Source organism: Plasmodium inui (genome assembly GCF_000524495.1).
Source record: "Plasmodium inui San Antonio 1 unplaced genomic scaffold supercont1.2, whole genome shotgun sequence".
Taxonomy (NCBI): Eukaryota; Apicomplexa; class Aconoidasida; order Haemosporida; family Plasmodiidae; genus Plasmodium; species Plasmodium inui.
Genome location: NW_008481836.1, coordinates 438,622 through 463,700, shown reverse-complemented (window position 1 = coordinate 463,700; position 25,079 = coordinate 438,622). Strand labels below are relative to the sequence as shown.

The 25,079-nt window shown below is 42.4% G+C and overlaps 6 protein-coding genes across 6 annotated transcripts in view; 2 read left to right on the top strand and 4 right to left on the bottom strand.

The window, feature by feature from the left end:
* Positions 1–2,482: 2,482 nt before the first annotated feature.
* Positions 2,483–5,056, top strand: C922_00543 (hypothetical protein; the record flags this gene model as incomplete). Its single annotated transcript, XM_008816159.1, has 1 exon — positions 2,483–5,056. One exon carries the CDS (start codon positions 2,483–2,485, stop codon positions 5,054–5,056), a length of 2,574 nt encoding a protein of 857 aa, XP_008814381.1.
* Positions 5,057–6,382: 1,326 nt separating this feature from the next.
* Positions 6,383–8,501, top strand: C922_00542 (hypothetical protein; the record flags this gene model as incomplete). Its single annotated transcript, XM_008816158.1, has 7 exons — positions 6,383–6,544; positions 6,981–7,126; positions 7,290–7,379; positions 7,556–7,722; positions 7,894–7,948; positions 8,111–8,216; positions 8,346–8,501. The coding sequence occupies 7 exons, from the start codon at positions 6,383–6,385 to the stop codon at positions 8,499–8,501; spliced, it is 882 nt and encodes a 293-aa protein (XP_008814380.1).
* A 314-nt stretch (positions 8,502–8,815) lies between these two features.
* Positions 8,816–11,158, bottom strand: C922_00541 (hypothetical protein; the record flags this gene model as incomplete). Its single annotated transcript, XM_008816157.1, has 3 exons — positions 8,816–9,956; positions 10,130–10,716; positions 10,991–11,158. 3 exons carry the CDS (start codon positions 11,156–11,158, stop codon positions 8,816–8,818), a joined length of 1,896 nt encoding a protein of 631 aa, XP_008814379.1.
* Positions 11,159–12,615: 1,457 nt separating this feature from the next.
* Positions 12,616–15,965, bottom strand: C922_00540 (choline-phosphate cytidylyltransferase; the record flags this gene model as incomplete). The annotated part of the gene is made up of 3 exons (XM_008816156.1): positions 12,616–15,233; positions 15,498–15,570; positions 15,930–15,965. 3 exons carry the CDS (start codon positions 15,963–15,965, stop codon positions 12,616–12,618), a joined length of 2,727 nt encoding a protein of 908 aa, XP_008814378.1.
* A 3,227-nt stretch (positions 15,966–19,192) lies between these two features.
* On the bottom strand, positions 19,193–21,793 carry C922_00539 (hypothetical protein; the record flags this gene model as incomplete). Its single annotated transcript, XM_008816155.1, has 1 exon — positions 19,193–21,793. The coding sequence occupies one exon, from the start codon at positions 21,791–21,793 to the stop codon at positions 19,193–19,195; it is 2,601 nt and encodes an 866-aa protein (XP_008814377.1).
* Positions 21,794–24,606: 2,813 nt separating this feature from the next.
* C922_00538 (hypothetical protein) overlaps positions 24,607–25,079 on the bottom strand; it is a gene marked incomplete at both ends in the record, with an annotated part of 1,515 nt that continues 1,042 nt past the window's right edge. Inside the window, 2 exons of the mRNA XM_008816154.1 lie at positions 24,607–24,732; positions 24,911–25,045. Of these exons, the coding sequence (XP_008814376.1) occupies positions 24,607–24,732; positions 24,911–25,045 (261 nt within the window). The remainder of the gene's footprint in view (positions 24,733–24,910; positions 25,046–25,079) is intronic.

Below are 25,079 nucleotides of genomic sequence, written 5' to 3'. Positions count from 1 at the left end.
ATGCACAAAGTGGAGAGAGGTTACCACCCACATCGGTTACATTACAAAGGTGATTACTTTTCCAAATTTCGCCGTTTGACGAATCGCACCTGTTTTCCCTTTTGCACAAATGTTGTATTGGAACAGAGCAGCGTGGTAAAAGGCAGATGAAACTACCTTTTAAAGGGGTGCAACCGTTACCTCTGCGATTTATGCACATATATTTTTTAAGAAGCACTACGTCGGGGTTATCCAAGTAGAGATTTATAAGCGGGATAATATATATATATATTTTTTTTCTTTTTTTTTTTTACCCCATATGACCCATTGGGTGATGCACACTTTGGGAGATTTACCAAAAAAAAAAAAGGAAAAAAAAAAGTCGGTGTTTCTTTCTGTTCACCCCATATGATTCGCTTCACAGGTACAATCGCCAAATGACATAATCTCTGTATTGCCTGGGTGGCGAGGACACTGCGGGAAGTAGGCTTACCCAAAACGCTATCTTACCTTTAAAATGTCGCGAAGGAGGAACGACAATTTTGTGTTTTTACGTACAACCGTACAAACTTGCACATGTGTATGCATGTATATATACTTGTCCCTGTTAGGAAGTGAGAACACTTCGATCCTACCATATGTTCGTGTAAGAAACGGTCTGAAATGACGCAAAGGAATTGACGGCCCACCCTTTTCTCTTCCGTTGGCCGGGATAGGTACACATATGCAAGCCTACATGTGTGTGCTCTCGGCGTCCAGTCAAAAATGTTCACTCCGCATTACCTGCTACGCAGGAAGAACAACGTAAGTAAGAAGCAATATCATGTGCAGTTACGAAGGGGGGGGAAAACATTTTCAGTGCCTTTACAAATGGAAAAAGAAAACTCCTGAAATGGTTCCATACTTCTCTCAACATGAACAATGTTGTGTGTTTTCGCGAATATTTACATTGTACGGACATGTGTACGTGCGACTCGATAAATTATTTGTACGCACTGGGAGTGAACTTATTTTTTGCGAGGGTGGGGGGAAAAAATGGCACTTTGATCAGAGCAACCCGCGTTAAAAAAATAAAAACAAAACTTCTCGCATGAGAGAAGAAGTCTAACAAATTGGCAGCGCATTTGTGAAGGAATTACCCAACGAGGCGTTTTCTCTAATAATTGAAAAAAAAGTACCAAAATGGGAGTGTTATGCTTTTCCCCCGCATTGTGAATATTTATATGTACAAAGAACAGTACCCATTGGGCGTCGCGTAAGGTGTCGCTTCAAGCGCACCGAAGCGTAGCCGCCTATGATGATATCTGCCTTGACCAAAAAAAACAAAAAAAAAAGATTGCTAATCGCAAAATTGAGAAGTTGCCAAGTGGGGTAGGCTCAACTTGAGTAACATTTGCTCAATGAGAAAAGGGTCACAGAATTAAGAGAAAACAATCTGATGAACATAATGATGGAGGAATTGTGAGAGTTCCTTTTTCGCGTTTTTTTCCCCTTCTTTTCGCCTTTTTTTGCCTTGCATATTACTGCGTATGCGGCGCATATATATTATATACATACATGGGAAGAGAAAAGGCAAAGCACTTGAGGCCGAAATGTGAGCCGCGCCCAGCAAGTGCACACATATATGCAATATATCGTACAGCAGAATATATGCAAACTTTTGAAGGTCCAGTTTATATGACATCGCTCCGGCCTCATAGCGCAGTGCTGCGATAGGCCATATGGAGAAACATAAAGGGAAAAAAAAAAAAAAGATTCATTAAGAGTGAGCATTTTTAATTTCACTCCCTCCGCGCGAATGCTTTCATAACCCATTTTGTTTAATTTCTTGAAAAAGGGAAGTCACCCACCTAAAGGGGAGTCCCGGTCATTTGATAACGCCGCGACGTTTTTTCCGTCACCCGGTTGCGCGGACGAGAAGACACAGACACGTGGCGGTTAGCCGGTTAGGCGATTTACAGATTGACCTCCTGATCGAGTAAACAGCCGCTGCACTGCTGAATCGCTACAACACGGAAGCTATTGAGACAGAAAGGGGAGTGCCACAAAGCGAATTCCGCGACAACGCGAAGGCCGCCACAAGAGTTCTGCCCCGAAATGACAACCCACATTCTGTACACGCGCAGGAAGAAGAGTTCCTTGATCAAGGGGCGTGGCAGCAAGGACAGACCCAAGTAGCACATGGGAATCACGTTCCCGTTTGGAAAAAAAAAATTGCAACAATTTTTGAAAAGCCCAAACAGATTTGTCCACCACTCTACCAGGTTTCTCATTGGTGCGTAGAAGGGGAGGGAGAAAGTTAATTAGTAAATGTGCAAAAGAATAGTGGAGGCACTGCATAGAGCATAGTTAGCTAAGTGCTTGTGTGCACTGGAACAGCCAAGGGGGGGAGGCCGCCCCCTCCGTCCCCCATCAGCGTGAAAGAAGAATTCCTGTTCTACGAAGCGGTCGCAGATTGTTGTACCCCTCCCAGCGTGCACCAATTTCTCCCGAAGCAGCAATCATGACGAAGGGAATACCGGGTAGCCAGCCAATGAAAAACGCCAAGATCAAACCCATCCTCCTGAATAAGAAGCTGCTGGTCGTGAAGTCCAATGAAGACATCAAGAAGTTAATCAAGAAGGAGAATCCGACGGAGGAAGAAGTAAACGAATTGAAAGCAGCACTGGAAAGTAGCGAACAAAAGACGGAAAAAAAAAAAAAAAAAAATATTGTCATTCCAAGATTTAAAATATGTGAAGATGATGAAACGTATACAAGTAAATTAAAAATATTCGAGAAGCCCTCCCACTATATCAGATACGAACTTTACAAAGACCAAGTGACAGGGATCAAGTTAACAGATGGATCGATTATCCACTACGATTTGTTAAAAGAAGACGAACAGTTTCTCCAAAGTCTTAACTCGTCCATAAACATCCAAGTGAATGATGAAGATTTCTGTAAGCTAATCGATAAGTTTGAAAAGCTAACAGGGTACTCAGAAAATAAAGAAGAAATAAATTTGGACGATGCAACAAAAGCTGCATCTGATTTGAGAATTAATCTTAAGAGTAACGTTATACAGGATATACATACCTACTGGAAGAATAAACGGAAAAGATTGGGAAGACCACTGCTTCGTATGTTTTGGAATAACTCCCAGAATATTTTGCCACACTATTCAGTGTTCAGATCGAGAGTGAAAGAAAAAATGACACTGAGGAAACACAAGAAGAAGAACAGCGAGATTATTTTGAAGATGCAAGAACTTATAGAAGATTTTCGACGACTGGATCGAATATTACGCAAAATGAAACAAAGGGATGAGAAGAAATTACTCCTACAACAGTTGAATTCCATCCTTTTTGATCAGAGAAAAAATGAAATAAAGGACAAGACGTATGTCTGCCCCATGTGGAATTACTTTAAAGACTACAAAATGGAGAAGATTTACAGAAAGTTGAAGAAGGACAAATATTATAAGAGCTTGTACGGCAGTGCGAACGCAGGCAGCCATCATGAGAAACGTCATCATGACAGGAGCCATCACAGAAAGGGTCATCACTTGAAGCGTCATCACTCACGCCACTCTCACCACGCACAACACTCACACCACGCGCACAGCCGATCCTGCGCCAACATCCACAGCGACTCCATCGTTAGCAGAAAAATCAACAAAAGAGCAAAGAGCCAAGGGCTATGCGAACAAATGAACGTGGTCAAAATAAATCGAAATGAATACAAAAATGTGATCCTGGTTAAGAGGCGAGGGAGAAACAACAGAATATGGATAGACCGAAAGTTCGTCAGCGATATGAATAACGATGACCTAAATTGCTGCGACCTATCATACACCTTTAACGATTTCGTGGACGCCTCTACAAATTTAAAAAAAAATTTCGAGGAGGACTTGTGCAACGATATCTCTGGAACGCAGAAACATATAGCCATCAAGTTGGGCATCAAAAGTGCCGACATTAAAAATTGGGACTCCAACTTCTTTAACGATAAGACAAATGGGGAGCAGCAGCCAGGGGATGACGGCGGGGGCGCAGCGGAGATGGACGCCGCAGGGGTTGCCACCGCGGGGATTACCACCGAAGGGATTGCCACGGCAGGGATTGGTACCGCTGCGATAGGCACATCTGCGTTGGGAGACCCAAACGACCGAGGCATCTCCCTCGAGAAGTACGAAAAAATGAAAAGGGAAAAAAAAAAGAGGAAAAGAAAAAGAGAGTCCAAAAATGTCGATTCGAGCACCTCGTACGACCCGATCAATGCTTATTCCCCCCAAGCAATGGAAGACGAGGTAGCCGAATCGCACAGATATGCGAACGCTACCACCAGGGTGTCTGTGGAAGGAGGTTATAACTCTATTGATTACCCCTCCAACCATAACAACCAAACCGAAGGCAGAAGATTTTTTAATTTCATGTGGAACAAAGGGGAAGCAGAGTTAATAGGGAGTAGCTCCCCGTGTGGAAAGTACAACAGGAATATGCATGAAGCATCGAATGGGAAAATAAAGCCCTATGACGATGAATCACCTTACGCAATGATGAGTCCTTCTAATGATAAGGTCGAGAGTGCACAGAATGAATCCAAACATATAAGCAATGGAGATCCCAACAATAAAAATGAAAATACCGACTCGGTTCACAGCACTGAGGAGGCAAGTTACAACAAACCGCTCTTTCAATTTGATGATTTGGTCAACCCACAGGTCAATAGGGGAAACAGCTTTTTCTTTTTGAGCAAATATGCCTGTATACAGAAACGGATTTTATTTTACCTCGAAAATTTGCTTAATTTTGATAATCTTAATTTTAAGAGCAAGAAAAGGGAAACTGGGACAAGTGTGCCTCAGGGCGCGTCCAGCTTTGCGGTACCGGTGCAGCTTCCCCAGGAGGGGGAAAAGATGGACAAGGCGGAAGAGGTGGAAGAAGCGCGAGAAGCTCGAGAGGTGCAAGAAGGGGGAGAGGCGCGAGAGGCAGTCGACATGGTGGAGCCGAGTGATAAGCCAGAGGAGGAGGGGGTCGACACCACCGTGCCTGACCCAGCTGACGTACTGCACATCAACACGCATAACAAGTAGTGTCAGTTTTTTTATGCGCCCGTGGAAGACGAGCTCGTTTTTGTGTGTTCTGATATGGTACGTACCCACAGGGCTTGCCTAACCCATGTGAAAAGAACCAACGTGGAGAAAATATCCCAGTGAAGAATTTGCAAACGACCCGGTGATTCCTTTTTCCTCGTCCCCACTGTAAAATATTCCCCGTGTTATTTGCCACGTGTGCGTTATTCCCTGTTCTTCTGTAACGATTTTTTTTTTTTTTTTTGAGACGGAGTCGCACTCTGACACAGCGGGACGAGTGCAACTCAGAACGATAACATCTTCCTATTATTGGTGTCCTCACGGGGAGAAAAGGCCACTACATATGACGCTTTTATTTGCGCATCGATTTGAACCCCCCTCTCAATTTTAAGATTGACCATGGGCATATATTAGAGTGGCTAAAAAAAAAAAGGTGTTGATGTCCCATAAAGGGGCACCCACCACATGTGCGACCGTGTGGGTCGTATCTTTTCGTGCCATCACCAGTAGGATTTGCTGCTATCTCAGGTGTTGCACCTCTCAAAGAGCAAACGTTTTGCGTTTCCCCCCATCGTTTTTGTAACCCCTTCTACTGAACTGTTTTTAACCTACCCGAAATTTTTTTTAAATGATGACCGTGAATTATTGAGTAGGTCAATTCGTTCTCTGTGCCGTTAGGGCAGATCTGTTTTGAAGTGGTCAAGCTATAAGTGCTCCTCCTTAAGATGAACGCTCCAGAGAGTATAATCGAGCTGTTCGTATTTTTTTTTTCGATAGGAGTAAACCGCCTTTTTTTCAAACGCTTTTCAACGGTAAGAAGCTTTTTTTTTACATTTACAGCTGCACTAAAAAATGGGGGGGCATCACTGCTTAACACCGCTTCCCTGCGAACAAAACTAGTTGTGCGAAAAGAACAATGCACATGGTCGCGATAAAAAAGGAGGCAAGCCCCATAAGTGCGTCTACAAATCATTTCAGACCATCTGTCCCCCCGTACGCCATATGAACATAACAGCGTTCGGCCTCTAATCGCAATTTTAAGTGACTACACTGAATTGCATAACTGTATGAATTCATAGATGAGCGCAAGCGCTTGAGGGGCACACGGCTACTGACCAGCCGAACGTTCGTAATAGGTACCACATAGGCAACAAAATGGGGAAAGGGAAATTCGCCGTTGGGTAAGGCAAATTCGCTGCTGGGTGAAGCTGCATACAAAGTAGTACTGGCCATAGCACGGGGTAGTACTTCCTTGTGCTGTCCCCACCTTCCAACTCTTTTTTAGTATTCCTTTCCCATTTTATTCCTTTACGAATAAAAAAAAAAATGAAAAAACCTTTTTTACCAAACTTGAGGAAAAAAAACGAAAATGTAGAAACCTGGAGGAAAATCAGCTCCATGATAAATCACATGAAATTCATTAACGACAGTTTGAAGAATTTATTTTTATCGGAGGATGATCTAAATAGTCATGACGCCTTTTTGTTGGTACGTCCTCATTGCAAGTGACTCTGTGTAGCTTTTGCGCATTCGGTTGTATGGACGGGGGAGGGGGCAAATCAGGGAATGCACTACACAATGGTAGCCCAGTGGAGAGTAGACTAACCGCCTTTTTCAAGTCCCCCCCATGTATGCAGGAGGTCCCGTCAAACACATCTGCATTAGGGAGGCCCCCCTGTGCATACACGCTTTGATGGGGCCGAAAGTGTGCATTCGTTCGTGCCCCTCCTGAGATCTTAACCGAATGGGGCAATGGCAAAATTTGGAGCACTGCAGCGGCGCATTATACTTCACCTACGTGCGGACTAACACTGTCTGGGCTCCCCCTGCGTATATTTTGCACCTCTCTACACGAAGGCTCCCGCTGAGTATATATTTCCACCTCTCTACATGCGCGCTTCCCCCCCACACACACTGCTCCCAGTTTCGAGGAAAAGTCGCGAAGAGAATTGTCCACTACTCCAGCCTAGCTTCGGAATGCAAAGACAAGATCCTCTGCGCCGAGGTGTCCGATGAGGACGTGGAGGACGTCAAGCAGCAGTTGGAGTATCACCAAGGGAATGTGGAAAGGTAAGGCGAGGGGAAATTAGAAGCGAAGCGAGAAGCTAAACCAGAAGCGAAACTAAAATCGAAGCGATTATTTCTTTTATTTTATGGAAGAGCCGAACGTATCGGTCAACTCCTTCTCCTCGCTCACCCCATTTGTGTACCATGCGCACCCCTCCCCCCCAAGGTATAGAAACAAGCTGAGGATCTGGTGGAACAATAATGGGAAGGACTACCACCGCCTATGCATGAATGAATTTCTCACCAAGCGTAAAAGGTACAGGGCATGTCTCTTCGTAGGGATAAATCAGCTCCTACTCTATTTTAGAGTCAACGTATGCACTTAGAGAGGCAGCACCGATGTCTATGTATCCCATATGGTACTAATCCAACGGTACATAACTGCAAAAGGAGTTCTTTTGCTGCATTTATCTCTCATCCCATCCCTTATAGTGACGACCATGGGACATTCTCAAAGTCAGCAGAAAAAAAACAAACGGATGCAAATTTAAAAGACACGAAGCAAATGATGATTGACGAAATTAACAGAATGAAGAGTGTCAGATCGGAATTACTCGAATCGTCCCAGAAATTGAGGAAGCAGGATCAAATATTTAACAGTAATAATACCACAGGAAAAAAAAAAAGAAAAAAAAAAGAGAAAAAAAACAGACGTGCATACAAAGATACCCATTTGTGATAAAGGTGCGAAGGGATGTTACACATGCACGCGATGTTAAAACAACGTTAAACATGTGGCCTCTTCTTTTTTTTCCTACCTCCCTTGGCAGTGTTCGAGTCGAAAATAAAATCCAGCACGCAGCTGCTATTTTCTTTAAAAAAAAAGTAACAACGTTTTTTTAATGTGAGATGGATAAATTCCATGTCGGGAAAATATACCAACACATATTCATTTGTTTCCCGTGTGTGCACTTTTTTTTTTTTTTTCCGTCTAAGTAGGCCCATTTTTCACGTTCTATTTGCATCTCATCCACCCCCTTTTGTCAGGGCCCAAAACGACACGCGATATGTGTGGTATTCTTTTTTCTTCTTTCTGAGTGTGTGCTCCTATATTATCATGCGCAGGCTGGGCGTGATCTGGGCCCTCATAACGGTAATAAAGACAGTGACACCCTCGCAGGGACGGCGATCGTCCGAGCGTTTACCACAAGTGAAGTGGCGTAAAACACGCTTAACCACAGAGAAACAAAATGGTGAATGATGACCCTTCCCCTTTTTGCAGATCATCAAGTTGTTGCTTTCACTGATGCTCTACCTAGTCAAATTCGCGTTTAGTATGTTTCATTTTGTTAAGAAGGTTAATGAGGAAAAGGGAGCAAGTGGAGAAGACGATTTGGGGAAAACCCTTGTTCCCATTCCAGTTATGACTGAGTTGTGACGTAATATGAACGGGGGTGGAAGAGAGTGAAAGATCCCAAAGGGAGAGTAAAATCGGGCAGTCAGTGAAGATGCAATGTGGGGAAGAGTTCCTCTTAACAAATTGTGAACGGAATGGATGAAGTGTCCCCCCAGTTGAGAACAAAACAAGCAACTCGCATTCTGTGTCGGTGTAATAGACATGTTCATCACAAAATTTGGAGCGGCACATCCTTGGCTGCTCGCGGGAGGAATGAAGGGTGAGTAGGGTGTACCCAGATGTTGGGAGTTCTACCCCGATGTTGGGAGTACTCCCCTTTTTTTTTTTCGATGTGCTTATTCCAAAGTGGAGTCATTTTTCTCCAAGTCCTCTTTGAGCTGCTCAACCATCAACGTGTCGAACGCGGCATGGCCGTGCTCAACAAAAAACCCGACTCTTCCAGAGCTGAAATAATTCTCCCGGCGGAGAGAAAACAATTTGACACCATCGAGGGATACGCTGAGGTATCCCCGTTCGCCCGTGTCACGGATCAGTAAATGATGCCTTTGAAACGAATTGATGCTTTTTACGTAGGCACTTTTTATGACCGATTCGATATTATTTTTTTTTTTCTTCAAAATGATTTCTCTATTACTACTCGAAATTGTTAATGTGTACATGTTGTCCCTGTTGTCATATCTGAAGAGGAGTCCCGCTTCTGTGTCGTTCTCGACTTTAATGTAGGATGATATACTGATCGAATTGCATACGTTCTTCTTATAAATCAATGCTGAATTGACCACTGCAGATTTGTAGTTGTTGCGAAATATTATTCTTTTAATACCAAACTGGGATACCACTTTCCAGTTGGTGGAGGTCCCTCTACTATCACTTATCCATTCGGTTAGGTTAAATTCTTTTCTTCTGTACTCTTCACAGGAGTTGTGCGTCAGTTCATTGAGGGAACCAGAAGGGATGATGATCCCCCCCTTGGCATGTCCCGACATGTTCACATCATCATAATGCGAATTCGATTCTGGGGTAGGATAAACATCATCGGTTACTTCTTCCTCCTTATAATCGTCGTAATCTTTGCTGCTATAAGGTATGCTGTACACACTGAGGTCATCTTTACTCTCCCTATTGGAGAATCGATAAGAATTGGTCACAGATACTGTGGAGATGTCTTTCTTGTCTGGGATTACCAGGGTATGATTTATGAGATGTTCGAACTGGAGGGTACCCGTCAGGAAGTTTCTAAATTCTGCGGTCCCGATTTTGGTAAAGAGGCCCACCGACCGGTTCGCAGGACTTCCAGAGCGTCCATCGCCACGTATGGTAGGGTATCCTCCACCGTTTCCGCTTATCCCTCTATCGGCGAAATCCATCTCGATTACCTTTTTGTAGTTTAAGAAGACGTTCATTTTTCCAGACACAAATTCGCACGTCAGGGCGTTGAAGTCTTTGCCGTGTGTCTCCACTCCCTTAGAAAGTATTCTTCAAAGATGCGGCCATGGAGAAAAAAAGAGAGAATATACCAAATGGTTAATGTGAGTGCATACAGGGGAGGGTAGGATCCTCACCAGAAAATGGCCAAACCGCAATAGACGATCAAAATGGGAGGCGGTCCCATGAGCGGTATACAATTTCTACCGGTGATTGGCACTTACTTGCTGTGCAAGGAGCTGTTTACCTCTTCCACGGAGAGAACAGCCTGGTTATTCAGGAAGGATAACTGGACGAATCTAAAATTGTGAGCATCTACAAAATCGAAAACGATACCAGAAGCTGACTGGTTTATTTTGGGTTCGAGGGAAGAAGCCTTTTGGAGCACCTCGACATTGATGAACCCCTCAACAATTATGTGATGTCTTAGCAGCAGAATTGATGATGGGAACTTCACATTTGTCATTTCAATGGGCTGTACTATTAAAGTGAAATGCTTTCTTTTCTGATACTTCCATAGAGATTTAACGTTAAGAAAGTCCACTTGCAGCCAGTATTTCGATATAGGATAATTAAACCTTTCCTTATATGGGTCATATTTTTTGGTCTCCATAATGATGTACTCTAATTGGTCGATTCTATTTTCGTATTCACTTAACATTTTCATGAGCGCATCTTTCGTTACTTCCAATGAGGTGGACAAATTGTGCAGTTCCCGTCTCTGCTGTTCTTGTGTGTCTCCCACGAGACGGATGACGTCAATCAGCTCGTTTAGCTGATAATCTACCTCATTCGTGAGCTTCTCATTTTGCTTCAAGTCTAGGACCTGTTTGGAGGGGGCCACGCGTTTGCCTTTTTTTGAGGTAGTCTTATCAATGGAGAGGCACACACGGATAGGGGCATATACCGATAGGGGCATATACCGATAGGGGTACACACTGATAGGGGCACACACTGATAGGGGCACACACTGATAGGAACACACTTGGGGAAAAAAGCAAAAACTCGTTTAAGTGAACCTCCATGGGATGCACCGCGGGGGAGACACAGACTCCCTGGGTTCTCCCAACCTGGCTTCTCCTTACCTGTGCCTCCACCTCGTTCTTGTAATTTTGTATCCTATTCGTTAGGATACGTTCATCGGGGGTCCTGGCTAACCAAGCTAATTCCCCCTTGACATTTCTCAAGGCGGATACCTTAGCGCTCTGTATGAACAGCAAAGCGATGATAGTGACCGCCGCGACGGCTTTCATTCTGCGCAGGAAACGTACAGGACACAGTAGAGGGAGGACGACAACAGAACAAATTGTGAAGTTATGACAAATGAAAACCGTCGAGGTGTTAACGGACAAACCGTAGATGTCTTAACGAGCATATCGCCAAGTTACTGAGGAAGCGAATTCTCAACGTTTCTATGAAACAAAATTGACAAGTGGGTCAAAAAGGCCCCGCACTGTTATGCCCACTCCACAGATGTGTGTGGGGTGACACTTTTCATGTGTATAAACAGCAAACGGTGGATGTGATTTTTTTTTTTTTGCCACACACGTGAGCTGGATGAAGTGTGTGTCTGTGCAGAGTGGAAAAGAACAACACCTGAGTTTATGTCGCCCGTTCGAAAGTTATCTAAGCGTCTGAACGAATTGCTATACAACTGGGCATGAGCAGGGAGAGGGAGAAATAGACAAGCGCTTTCGCATGTATATACACCCCCCATGAATTTCCCAAACGGAAGTGCAAGAAAAAAAAAAAAATTTCCGTTCGCAGAAGAGGAAAAGTTAAAAAGCGACTCCCACAACGAGGTGTGCGCATGTTTGATAGGTAACATACTCCGCTAACTTGTGGCTCCCCCTATTTCTACACCGCCCTTCTGTTCACTAAAATGAAGAAGCAGAGGATAGCACTCCACTCCTTTCTCTGCTCTGCCTCTCTATATCTGCACATCTCCGCTTCTGTGGGACAGTTGCAGAAAACCTCTCCCCAGCTTGTCATTTCTGGGGGGGCACATTTAAAAGATTTAAATACTTTGCAATTTATGTAGCGTGGGTTAAAAAAAGAAGAAAAAAAAGTGGACGTGCTTGCACACACGATGCGGATGCACATATCACATGGCTCGTCATTTTACTGATTTTTTGGAAGGAGTCAAATGATATGTAAACACAATTATGTTTTATGGGATTGATTAATTTTGCTTTCTTTATAAGGAATTTAAAAAAAAAGGGGCACAAATGGGAATACATGATCAGGTGGAATAGTGTGACACTGGGCGGCATAGAGTGGCATTGGATGGCACAACATCGCATAGCTAGCCAGATCGAATGGCGCAAACATGGACACTGCTATGCACACAAAGGGGGCACCCAACGAACCACACACACACACAGAGACGCAATGCTGATTTGTATTATTTGCTTCAAAAGGTGAAGAACGAAAAAGAGGAGAAAAGAGGCGGGGGAGGGGGTCTAATTATACACATAAAAATAAGAGGCAAACATCAAAGTGGAAGTGTGTCGGCGCTGCGGTGGGCGACCCAAGGGGACACGATGTGACACGAAAATAAACGCATCGTTAAAAAAAAAAAAAAAAAATTGAAAGCCGCTCAAACGATTATACATAAAGGGACAACATATACGGAAAGGTGAGAACCTTCAAACGCGTTATCGAACGGGTCGATTCTTCAAACGAGTTGCCTCCCTCCCCTTCATTCCCCTCAACTGTTGGTTTCTTCGTCGCAGACGCTGCTAGCAGAGTCGTACAGCTCGTACTCATTGTCGACGAAGTTCTGGAGGGAAGACAAATACGACATGGTGTCAAGTTTGCTTGTAAAATCATTGATTAATTTGTTAGATGCATTTTTCCATATTTTAAATAATTCTTTAAATTTTATTTGGAGGTTTTCAATCCCTTGATCAAAGTCGGTACCGAGGGGTTTATCGGTAAGGGTGACTTTGGTTAACTCGTCTGTGACTTTTTCTCCCCACCTGATGAGGTTCTTTTTCATCTTAATTGACTGTGCCTTTGTGACACCGATGTTGAGTTCGTTGGGATGGATACCCCTTTGTAACGAACGCTCAATATAATCTTCATAATTTTTTAAAATTCTTACGATGAGATCCGTGGTGGATACTCCTTCTGTCCGCTTCGTAGGTTTGAACTTCCCGGCTCTCTTCAGCCACGCGTATATATCATCACTAGATTCTTCAAAACTGATCGATTTGTTTTTTTTTTTTTTCTTCTTCTTTTGATTATTCGCGTAGGGAATATCGTCATGCGCGACAAAGTCAATTTTGTGCTCCTCCATAAACTCGGGGGTTATCACCCAAGGGCAAGGAGCTACTATTTCGTCTACCCATCTGACGTGCCTCAACGTTTCAGTTCTCTCTTCCATTGTTTGCACAATCTGTCCTTTGATGAGCTTCGTCTCATTGTCGCCAGTCACACCTACTATGAGGATTGTATTTTCGAACATCTTCTTCGCTTGCTCCAGTTGCTTCATGTGCCCAAGGTGCAGCATGTCGTACACTCCGTCTGCATAAATTACAATTTTTTTCTTTTCCTTTGGGATTGTCTTGCCCGCTTCGTTAGCTTCGGTCGCTTCGTCCACTTCGTCTGTTTGGTCAGCTTCTTCCGTTTTTCCCTGACTCGATTTGTTCACTCCCTGGGGGTCATCGCCTTGGCGGTTCCCCTCCCCGGTAACAACGCCCCGTTTGTCCTTCCTTTTGGGACATTCCGAGGCGTCACTGGTTTCTGGAGAGTGGCCCGTTCCACCACTGGCGCTGCTATAACTACTGCTGTTACTGCGGCTACTGCCTCCTTCGCTGCAGCTAAAATGACTTCCCTCTGCAGAATCTTCCATTTTGTTCACATTTGATAAGTTATTCTTACTGGAGTTACTCCTTCTTTTTATTTTCATGTGACTACACTTGCTATCTCTAGATTGCTCATCTGAGCAGCTGTTATATTCGTCCTTATGGTAATTGCTACTTTTGTGTTCTCTGCAAGAGGCCATCTCGTTGAAATTCTTTTCCAACACACCCTCGTTGATTATTTCCCCCATGGGGAGATGCCCTTCATCAATTACATCATGGTACGTCTTCTTATTGTACAAATGGGAATCGCTTTTTCTGTTTATACTGCTTGTGTTTATTGGCTGCTCATTTGGGCTCCCATTGGAATGGTTTGACGGAGGGCCGTTATTCCTTCCTGTTTCACTGCAAACTGATAGCAGTTCGTCTGGGCCTAACTTGGGATTATTATCATCGCGTGTGTGTTTACTTCTGGCGTTGCTCCCAACGGGGCCTCCCCACCGGCGTCGTTCCTTCAAAGAAGCCTCCAACTCAAAACACGTTTCATAATTATCTATATCGTTATTATTATTATAAGACTCATTGGCAACTCTGCTAATTATCCCCAAGGCGTTGGCTACCCTGCTACTGTCATCATCCTCATCAGCCGAGTAGTAATATTCATCAATGTTGTCTATAGTGTTACTTAAACTGTTTCTTTTCTTTAAATTCTCTTTGACAGTCCTCAGAAAAAAGTTGGAATCGGACAAGTACATCGCCGAGAGGTTGTCTTTTTTATTTCTTTTTCGAATAATTATAAACATGGGATCGAATGATTTTGCAAAATCTTTTAGAAGCTTTTTCGAATGCTGTCTCCACAGTTTGAATAATCCATGCACCTTGTCTCTTATTATGTCGATTCCCTGGTCGAAGTCGGTACCGAGGGGTTTATCCGTCAGGGTTACTTTAGTCAACTCGTCCGTGACTTTCTCACTCCACCTTATTAGATTCTTTTTCATCTTAATTGACTGTGCCTTTGTGACGCCAATGTTTAGTTCGTTTGGGTGTATACCCCTCTGTAACGATCGCTCAATATAATCTTCATAATTTTTTAAAATTCTCACGATGATGTCCGTGGTGGATATTCCTTCTGTCCTCTGCGTAGCCTTGAATTTTCCTGCCCGCTTTAACCACGCATAGACATCATTACCTGGTTCTTCAAAACTGATCGATTTGCTTTTTTTTTTCTTCTTCTTCTTTTGATTATTAGCATAGGGAATATCGTCATGCGCTACAAAATCTATTTTGTGCTCCTCCATGAACTCGGGAGTTATCACCCAAGGGCATGGAGAAATTATTTCATCCACCCACCGAATGTGTTTCAAGGTTTCCGTTCTCTCTTCTAATGTTTGCACAATCTGTCCTTTAAATTTTCTTGTGTCCATATCACTGCAAACCCCTACGATGAGCGTCACTTCCTTTTCCATTTGCTTCGCTTGCTTTAATTGCCGCATGTGGCCTAAGTGCAGGAGGTCGTATATTCCTAAGAAGGAAGCAGAAAAAGACGCGGTTAGTTTGGTTTCGTGTTTGAATTTATCGTTTAGGATTCAGGTTTGAGATTCAGGTTTAGGATTTAGAATTGTGGGATCCTCATTCACGTTTCACGCCTTTTAGCTGTGAGTGGAGGGGTAACGGTGGTGGCCAACTTCCTTGGCTTCACCCTGTTGATATCAGCATTTCGAGTGATGCTATTACGCTATCACTCTGTAACAATGGGATTTACTTTACTGCTATTTTTTTTTCTAACCGTCGGCGTATATTCTTACACATTTCTCATCTTTGCACGCATTTCCATTTTGAACCTGCTTGGAATCTGCATTCTGGGGAAAGGCACAAAGGGGATGAATATTCGTTTGTCTATTCACATGGGTTAGAATTCACATGAGTCAGCATGTACGCCAGTAGGCATGTAGGTGAGTGCACAGGGAAGCATATATCTATAGGTATACTCTTGCGCTTGTGGCCATATGGACAGGTGGCCCCCCCATGGCCAGTTCTCTCTTTCTTTGTCGCCTCTTTCTCGAAAAAGACATCCCATATTTGCATCCAAGCAATAATGTTCGATGTGAAGTCACGTGGAAAATACCCACTTATGCATTTACTTACGTACACGTGTGCATAAGAAATGGGGAGCGTCCCGAGGGGGTGCTGTTCCCTTTTCCTTCTGTTGCAGTCTTACCTCCAAAGTTTGAGCCGAGTTGACCTTAATTATCATTTTATATTAATTCATGATTTTAAAGTTACTGGTGGGTGATGCAGACGGTGATGGAGCGGCTTGTTAGGACAGTACTGGTCACGTAGATCGTTACGGTAGCTGCGTCAATTGGGGTGGAAACTCCTTTTCTCGTAACGGCGCGGAGAATTTTAGGTGCATTCACGCGTATATATTTGCGTGTGCACAGGGTAAATCAGCACGTATGCATACAGTTGTCGTACCCGATCGCTGTGGCCTTTTACGAAATCATGTATACTCGCTGCACATTTTTTTTTCCCTTTGTACTTAATAATGCACAATTTTGAGAAGTGGCGAGGGAGAGAAAAAAAAATAAAATAAAGGTGCGGTCTCCTCTCTTGGTTTTCGCAAGCTAGAAAGTGTGTACATTTGTATCACTGAGTATACATGCATACGTAGGTGGGGAGATACACACATGCAGACACACACACCCGTTGGGGCACATTGTGACATTTTAAAAGGCAAAAGTCATCCGATGTTCGCCCTTCACTCTTCGCTGTCCAATGTGTGCTCACTGCAGGCGACACGTACGTGTTCCGTTATCTACACTGCTACACGTGCTATTGTGCATATGTCATAAAAAAAAAAAAATCTGTGGATACATTTTTCGAAAGAATTGCTGCAGTACACGAATGGGTGGGAAAATAAAAAAAAATAAAAAAGGTGTAAAAATAAAATTCTCTTAACTTCCTTTAAAATGTGTGGAATGCATGCGCATAAGGGGGCAGAAAAAGTGCTGCTTGCGTTAAAGCGTACGAATAAGAGATGCGCATTGCGTTTTTACACATCGTGTATATGTGCGCATATTGCAACGCCATGTATGAACGTGCGCGAGTAAGTACGATTGTTCGCTGAAGGGATCGTACACTGCGTTTCCATCCAGAGGGGGCGCCATTTAACATGTTTAAAAGGGAAAAGTACGCGCTCACTTCGAATTTGCGCGTTATAAAAAAAGGGGGGAAATGTACATATTAAAGCGCGCATAAGTATGCATACGTACGCATATGTGCGCATATTATAATTATATGTACGTGACATTCGTCCGCGTGCTGCCAGAGGCATCACATCACGTACGAATAAACGTAAACGCTACGCCAGCTCGTTCGGACAAACAGTAATCAAATTAACAAAAGGTTAAAAATTGTATTTAAAAAACTTTTTAAAAATTAGACTAAAAAAAGTGGGAAAGTAAAAAGAAAAAAAAAAAAAAAAAGGAAAGGGGGTCATTCATCGCAGGCATAAACCTATGCATAGGTAATTATTCACTTATGCAAATGACTTATGCGTAATGATATATTATACTCATATACATAGTGTATGCGTACGTAATGTCAATTTTAATTTCCAGAGGGGTAAAAACGCAAAAATGGCATTGTAAGGAACTGTTCCCCCGCAAAAAGTATTCAATGCAGTCCGTTGCGCCTTTCATTTTTTGTAAATCTTTCCGTACGTTTTTTTAGTACTACAAAAAAAAGAGAAATCCTTGCTAAATGAGCATATATATATATCTACGTACTTTCACGTATGCAGAGCGTAGTACGCGCACGCAACCCTTGAGGTTGTGTGAACCGTCCCGTTTATTTACGTACAACCTACGCTGAATCCGTCGTATGAACGCTGCACAATTGTAGGCAAAACACGGCCTATGTCAAGTGAGAGAATTACCAAGGTGGATCGTACGCAAAATAGAGCTTTATACATGTAAAAAAAAAAGAAAATGTTGCTATTTTCAGCTTTAAAACTGTAAAATAAGAAGAAAGTAACAAAATGGGGGCTTTACTTTTGTGCAGCCCGTTGAACACTCCTTAGCATGCGCAGGCAAATTTTGACGGACACGGACTTTTCCCCCTCCTAAGATACCATGACATACCTCTTGATGCACGGATGTACAGTGTGCTGATTTACGCGCGCGATTTGTGTGCCCATTTTGTTCGAAGAAGTCCAAATAAAATCGTGAAAGCACTGTCAGAGTAGCAACAACTTGATCATTTATGGAAATTTGTTTTAAAACATTTGAAGGACGTTCCAATAAATTGGTGAGTACATTCTGCGAAGGAAAGGCAACCTAAGGCGCGCACACCATCCATATGAACAGGCGCACACATATGTAGACTCCATAGCGTCAGTCGTTTGGGAATAAATAGGTGAGCTCACGTGATACAGGTTGGGTATCTTTTCTGGTTTGTTTCCTGACGGTGTAATGGATACAACTGCAACGGAAATACTACCAGACTACGACCGCTAATGTGGGCATCACGCGCAATGCATGCACGAAATTAAATTTGAATTATGTTTTAAATTGAGGGGAGGGAAGGATAATACAAATGTTTATTCAAATACGTTAAAAAAAAAAAAAACATTAAACACACACATGTGCGCACACGCATGTGTATGCTTAAATGAAAATGCTGGGTGTGGGCTCCATGAGGTATGTACAAAAATAGGTGTACATATTCGCGTGTACACAGATATCTATGCAGGTCCTTTAAAAAAACAAGAACCAAATTTCAAATTTATTGATATGCAATCAAATTGGGGGTGGGTTATTCGCAGGGCCGTAGGAGCTGATTCGTAACACAAATAAAAAAAAAAAAATCGTTTTATTAGATTTTTTCACAATTTGCCATTTGAAATGAAAAAAGGTTGGCTACTTATGCATAATGGCATAAATGATGGCCTTGCTAGGGGTGTCTAGGCGGGGGAAACGGCTGCGCATGAGAATATATGAGCGCACACACGCACAAAAGGACATGTACATATGTGTATATGCACATGTGTATATTGTCCCTAAAATTACACTACGGAAGGTACAGGCTGGGAAGAGTCGATCACTGCCTTTCTCCTTCTTCGTTTCCTACTCACCAACGTTGGTGTCTCTATTGAGAGTCCAATGAGCCTGCAGGACTAGCGTTGCAATGTTTTTCCTTTGGGGGATTCGGCTTCCTACCTCGTGTAATTTAACGCTGCGTCGATCGGATTATGTACCGATCCGGTGGTCGTTTGCAATTTTCTAGCCATTTTGTAATTTTTTTTTTTTTTTTTTTTTTTTTTTTTTATAGGTTTTTTTTCCTTTGCACACAAGGTATCAAAATGTATAACCCGTTATGGCGAAAACGTCAAAAAATGTAAAAAAATGTAAAAAATGTCAAAAAATTGACTGAAAAATAGCTACATGGCAAAAAAAAAAAAAAAAAAAAATTACAAAATGGCTAGATGGGTGCATTATGATCAATGGTGCGTAGGGACTCTATTGTCTGGTCACTGGAGTCAGATTCCTCTCTGGAATATTTCCTATACTTGGAGTGAACTCTTCTGTTGTGTTCTTCCTCCGTGTCATAATCACTATTTTTGACCGATTCCCTGCGCTTTCCATTTTTTCCATTTTTATTTGAAGTGGAAGTTGAAGAATCAATGGAGAGGCAATTCTTCGTCGAATTTGCAAAAGATTTCCACGTATTGTATGCAGCCATTTTTTGTTCTTCATTTGGACAGAGGTCACACAGGACGGGCCACCTGCTGGAGTTTTTAACAATGCTAATCACTTTACTGTAGGACATGCTGGTTCTAAGTTCTGGGTTTTTGGCGAAATATTTTGCAACTTTGTTAATATGTTTAATCTCTTTATTTTTTTTTTCTTTTAATTTTTTTTGCAACGAGTGGTAAATAAAATTCATATTTGCGTGCGGGATGTTGTACTTACTCTGCACAGTTGCAAAGAGTTGTAAAAATTGCTCAAAGGTGGTATTTTCATCTACTGTGCAATCCATTTCTTTGTAAGCACCTTTGAGGTATGATTTATGCCTCAGGTATTGTTCCTGGAGGGAATCAATAAATTCGTCAAATAGGACTTTGGGGGATGACCCTTGATGTCCTAACAAATCTGTATAACGCTCATCTTTATAAATTTTGGACACAAAAAAGATCCACTGTGTTTTCATATTGAGAACACTTTTTTCATGATATTCGTTCAATAATTCGATGAAGGCATCTCTTTTTTTTCTCAAAATTCGAAACACTTTTTTTTTTAATTCCATTTTTTCATCATTATGATATTTTTCGAAGAAGCTTTCCCAAGAAGCTAACGCGTCAATTTTGTGCAAAGAATTAAAGTCTGCATCATCTTTGAAGTAGACTTTGACATCATTCCATTTTAATGGATGTTTTTTATCTGCATATTCTTGAAATTTCTCTTTTAAAATTTCGGATGTTTTTTTCCTTTTCTTTCTTCGAGCTTCTTTAAATTTGGGTCGATAATCATCGACAAAATCTTGAAATATTTCATCCCTTTCATTTTCTGTGATCCAGTCCCACCATTCTTCTTTATAAAATTCTGCCGCAAATTCTTCGTAGGACGTTTGTTCATTTAATTTTTCCCAATTGATTAAGGTTTGAAAAATTAATTCCCTCGACTTTTGCCTTTTTCTCCTTTCATTTTCACTAGCCCGTTTGACAGCGTGGCTAATGTACTCGGAAAACATTTGCTTTTTTTCCCCCTTGGTTAGTACAGACAAGCTGAACCAGCGGTCATCACTCTCCAGAATTTTTAAAGCATTTTCCCAGGTCAATTTTGGGTTAATATTTTTTTCTTCAAATAATATTTTTAAGTGTTCTTTTGCGTCATTTTTATTTTCGAATTTTTTCCACACCATGGTTATTCTGTTATTGATTTTCTCCGGTGCATTTTTCTTCTGATTCACCTCGTCGACACTGCTGTTGGGCATTATAGCGTTATTGTTCAGCCCGGTTGGAATCCCATTTTGCATATGGAGATAACTAGACATGGCAAGATGATTACTGGGCGTGTGTTCTTGCCCCGTGGTACTGTCCGTACTCACGTTGTTCATAGCATCATCGGTGGTTTGATTCGACGCCTCCTTTGGGAAACCATTCGGGGGGGTGTTATCCGCGTTTTCTCCCTTATTCACACTTTCATGCGTAGTGCTACCGCTGTTTGGGCATTTCTCTACGCTCTCTTGATTTTCTGCGTCCTCGGCAGCGCATTCAAGTTTAATCTTTTTAATGTCCTCGGGTTCATCCCATACGCTAATATTTTTCTCTTCATGATGCCAGTAGGTTCTCCCATCCCCACAGAAATACTCCTTCCATTTCGTTTGCTGAGAAATTCGTAGCTCAACCTTGGACTTTAGTTCATCTGGCTTTTCCCATTTGGAAGCTTTGGTTATAGAGTTGTAGTAATACTTCCTCCCATTCTTTGCCACCATTTCACACCACCCGTGCTTTTCTGCACTGTAATTGCTCATGTAGTTCATGGGCATGTTTGCCATGTTTCCTCCCATCTGCCCCCCTATCATATTATGACTGCCCATCCCTTTCTGCGAACTGTTGTTCATAAAATCTTTATTGTACACTTTTATCATATTAGGATTTCCCATCTGCATAGCCGCCATGTCTCCCATAATGTCTACCGCGCCTGGCGGCATGGGGATGTTCATGGCGTTATGCTGTCCATACATTAGAGGATTGTAATTGTCGTACGGTCCTACCCCTGGGTTCATGTGCATCATATTTTTTCCATAATAATCAGGCCCGTTCATAGGTGCCATTAGTCCCGGGAGGAATGGCATGGGCATTTGGCTCATCGAGTTATTACTCATGTAGGGTCCACCGCTGTTCATGCCCTGGCCACTCATCGGATGCCCCGGCATGTTGGGCATGCCCGGAACACCTGGCATTCCTGACAATCCTGGAAAGCCTGGCATATTTTGTAATCCTGGCATACCCGGGAGGCCCGGAATTCCTGGCAGTCCAGGCAAGCCGGGCATGTTGGGCGTATTCGATTTGTTCTGCATGGTGCCCGATTTTGTCACATTAGGAGGGAGGGCGCAGTGAAAACGCGGGGTGGCTATTCAATCTGGCGGGGGAGGTTCTCAAACCGTGTCCTTACTTTAACATGATTTGTTCGTAATTATGCGTTGTGGGAGACGTCTTAACATTATATGGGCAACTGGGGCTTCTTTTTTGGGGGGGAAGACTATTTTTTTTTGTTTTTTCCTTTCTAATTTGTTATTTCTTATTGGATACTTCTTAAATGGCGAGCTGCATCAATTCACGTGGACATAGGGTTACCTACTCTGGCATATTTTTCACTCAAGTAAACATGTTTCGATAAAAGCATTTTTTTTTTTTTTTGCTCGTTCTGCTCATTTACACGGATTGACCGCATCCCCTGCGTACACTTGGATTACACTATAAAACGGCCAAGTGTGAGGAGCGGTTTAAATATATTACATAGCCGTTTGCATACAACAAATGTGCGCGGGTGATATCGTTTGATGGAAAAAAAAAATACTGGGGTGAAGTGCGGAAGGGGGAAACGCACTGTGAGAGATCTCCTTTTTCCGCCAAAGAATGATTATGAATCTTCATGTAAAAAATTTCAAAACAGCATCAAGTGTTTCCTTATTCGCTATTTCGAATCGGGGAAGCTTTCATTTTTTTTTTTTGTTTTTTTTCCCCTCTTTTTCTATGCCTTGGCTGGAAAATTGTTCATACAGTCATAGGATGGTGAGCCATCGTGTTTGCAAAACGATTTGAAATTTTTTTGCTAAAATTGGTATTGTGCGCCTTCGTCATGGGCAAAACGTGCAAGTGGGGGGTAAATACAAATGCAGTGGGGCTATAAAAGGCAGTGGGAATTTTACGCATTGCGCTGTATATGCTGGGCATTACGATCCATTTCTATGTACTTGGGGCACGCGATTATTTATTATTCCCCACCGTGGTCCGCATAAAAAAAAATAGAGCTGCGTCGTGGCACGCTGAGCTTGAATGGTAAAAGTATAAAATCGCCTTTTGTTGGGGGACGCTGCGACAAGCAGGGGTAACCCCAATGATTGTGTTTATGCCCAGCTATGCTGAAACAAACATGTGTTGAATTAATTTTGAGTGACCTTTTTTTAGAAAGAAGGTATACATACCGTATTGGCCCCGTCCATGATAAATATAAATAACACCTTTAATGACGTATTGAATGACCCATTTACCTCTGCGTTCGTCAAAGGGGAAAATCCCAGTTGCCCATCCTCAAACTGTGACACCTCACAAAAGGAATTAGCTCGCCAAGGGAGGAAGTATTTCTTTTTTTTTTCTAACTGAAATATTTACATATGTATGAAAGATTACTAAAAGTTGGAAAATTTTTTCTTCTGAGAAATATGGGATGACATTTTTTCACCATTTGATACCCCCGATGGTCTTTTTTTTTTTTTTTTTGTCCCAAATTATAATTGCCCCTAACAAATCAGATGGCAGCCATTTATTACGCCCCTTTTTGTGAGGCAAAAGTTTACGCCACAACAAGCACTGCAGAGTGGTATAAGTGAAATGTATGCAAATGTGTTTACGTTATGTGGCTTCATTTTGTTCTTTTTTTTTTTTCCATGCATCGCTATTACCACACCTGGCTGCCCACTTTGATAAGCCCAACCATCTACATATAGCTCACCCCAGCGCAATCGCGTTGTTCAAGTATATAAAATAATGCCCTCTTTGCCATTGCGCCAACGCATCCATTGTTGGGATAAAATTTGTCCCATATGGTTGCCTGACCAATCGTGAAGGCGAAAAGTAAAAAGGGAAACACTTCATGCGCGTAGCAAAAGTAAAGAAGGCAAACAGTGAAAAAAAAAAAATCATGACATATGCGAGATGGAATGACGAAACGGGGAAAATGCAACCCCCCCGGCGGGATGATCTACATGGTAATGTTCCACATCGTATGTTCCACGACTGTTGGAAGGAATTTCTAACTGGACTACCCCACAGGGTATTTTCTACGCGAATGTCTAATCCCACCATGGGTTATTGTGCAGTACAGAACCGTGATAAGTGCTGTTCCCTGATAGCGAGTCTCCTCATTTGACATATAAAATGACGGCTACTTTCGGATGTTTTTATTCCCCCCCCACCCATATTGGCAAGAACTCTCTTTTTTTACCACCCAGCATTGTATATACCTTAAAAATTAGTTCTATCCCTATGGGGCATAGCCCCTTTGAGCGGATGTACATACCCAGCTCTGTTTGGAAAAACGAGGTGGAAGTTCCTATGGATCTGTACTCTCCCTTTGTTAAGGAGCATCACTTGGTGCCCATTTGAGGCACTGATGTTTTGTTCACAGAAAAAAAAAAAAAACTCACGACACGTGTTCCGTCCAGTGGAGTGTACAGTAGAAAGGTCAGCCCATATCAGTGCATTTATCTGTGTATTCATCTGTGTACTCAGCGTTGCACTTGTCCATTTTATTCTTTCCGTACAATTTGGAGAGTCATATGCAGGTGGCTCCCCAATTTTGGGGAAGCCATTTTATCGCTCAAGGGAGAAAAAAAAAAGAGCACTAATAAACGATTACATGAGAGAAAGAAGCTATTAAGATCGTTCCACGTGGAAGTTAATTTAAAGGTGCAATTGGTAGGGAGCACAAAAAAGGTGGGATAGAGTTGCCCGCCGCAATGGAGCTTCTCTTCTGAGTAGCCGCTTTAATTGTAAATGGGATGCTAGTCTGATGAAGCCTTACCGACGCATAATGTAAAGTGGGCTTTGTGTCCTACTATACACGCCATATTGGTATCTCCTCCTCTGCAGAGGGGGAATGCTCCCTTGCTCAACTGGAGTTATATATGCTTCTGGTGCAGTGTCTGTTCTTCCGAAGTTCCATTTGTTTGCTTACCGTTTTTTGGAGTTGCATTAGGAGGGACGGGTTTTTCGACTTTATCAACAGATTTATGTCCTGCACAATTGGCGAGGAGGCAGAATTCACAGAACGTGCGAATAAGGTGTGAGGAAGGGTCATTAGCGGGAGCGTACAAATCACGTATGAAATGCGCCTAGGCAGATAAAATCCCTGTGATATACTATTATCACTCTTTTCCCCTTCCTTGGAGTAATTTCCCCTCATATTCACCTACTTGCAACCTTTTGTTCATTATGGAATTTTTCGACTTGATGGCATTGTACCTGTAGGAAATGCTCTCCTTTAGGGTTTCCTCGGAGGACTGGACAAGCTCGCACACCAGTAGCTCGATAAACTTATATTCGACGTTCTTCAAAAAAGAATAAAAAAAAAAAAAAAAAAAA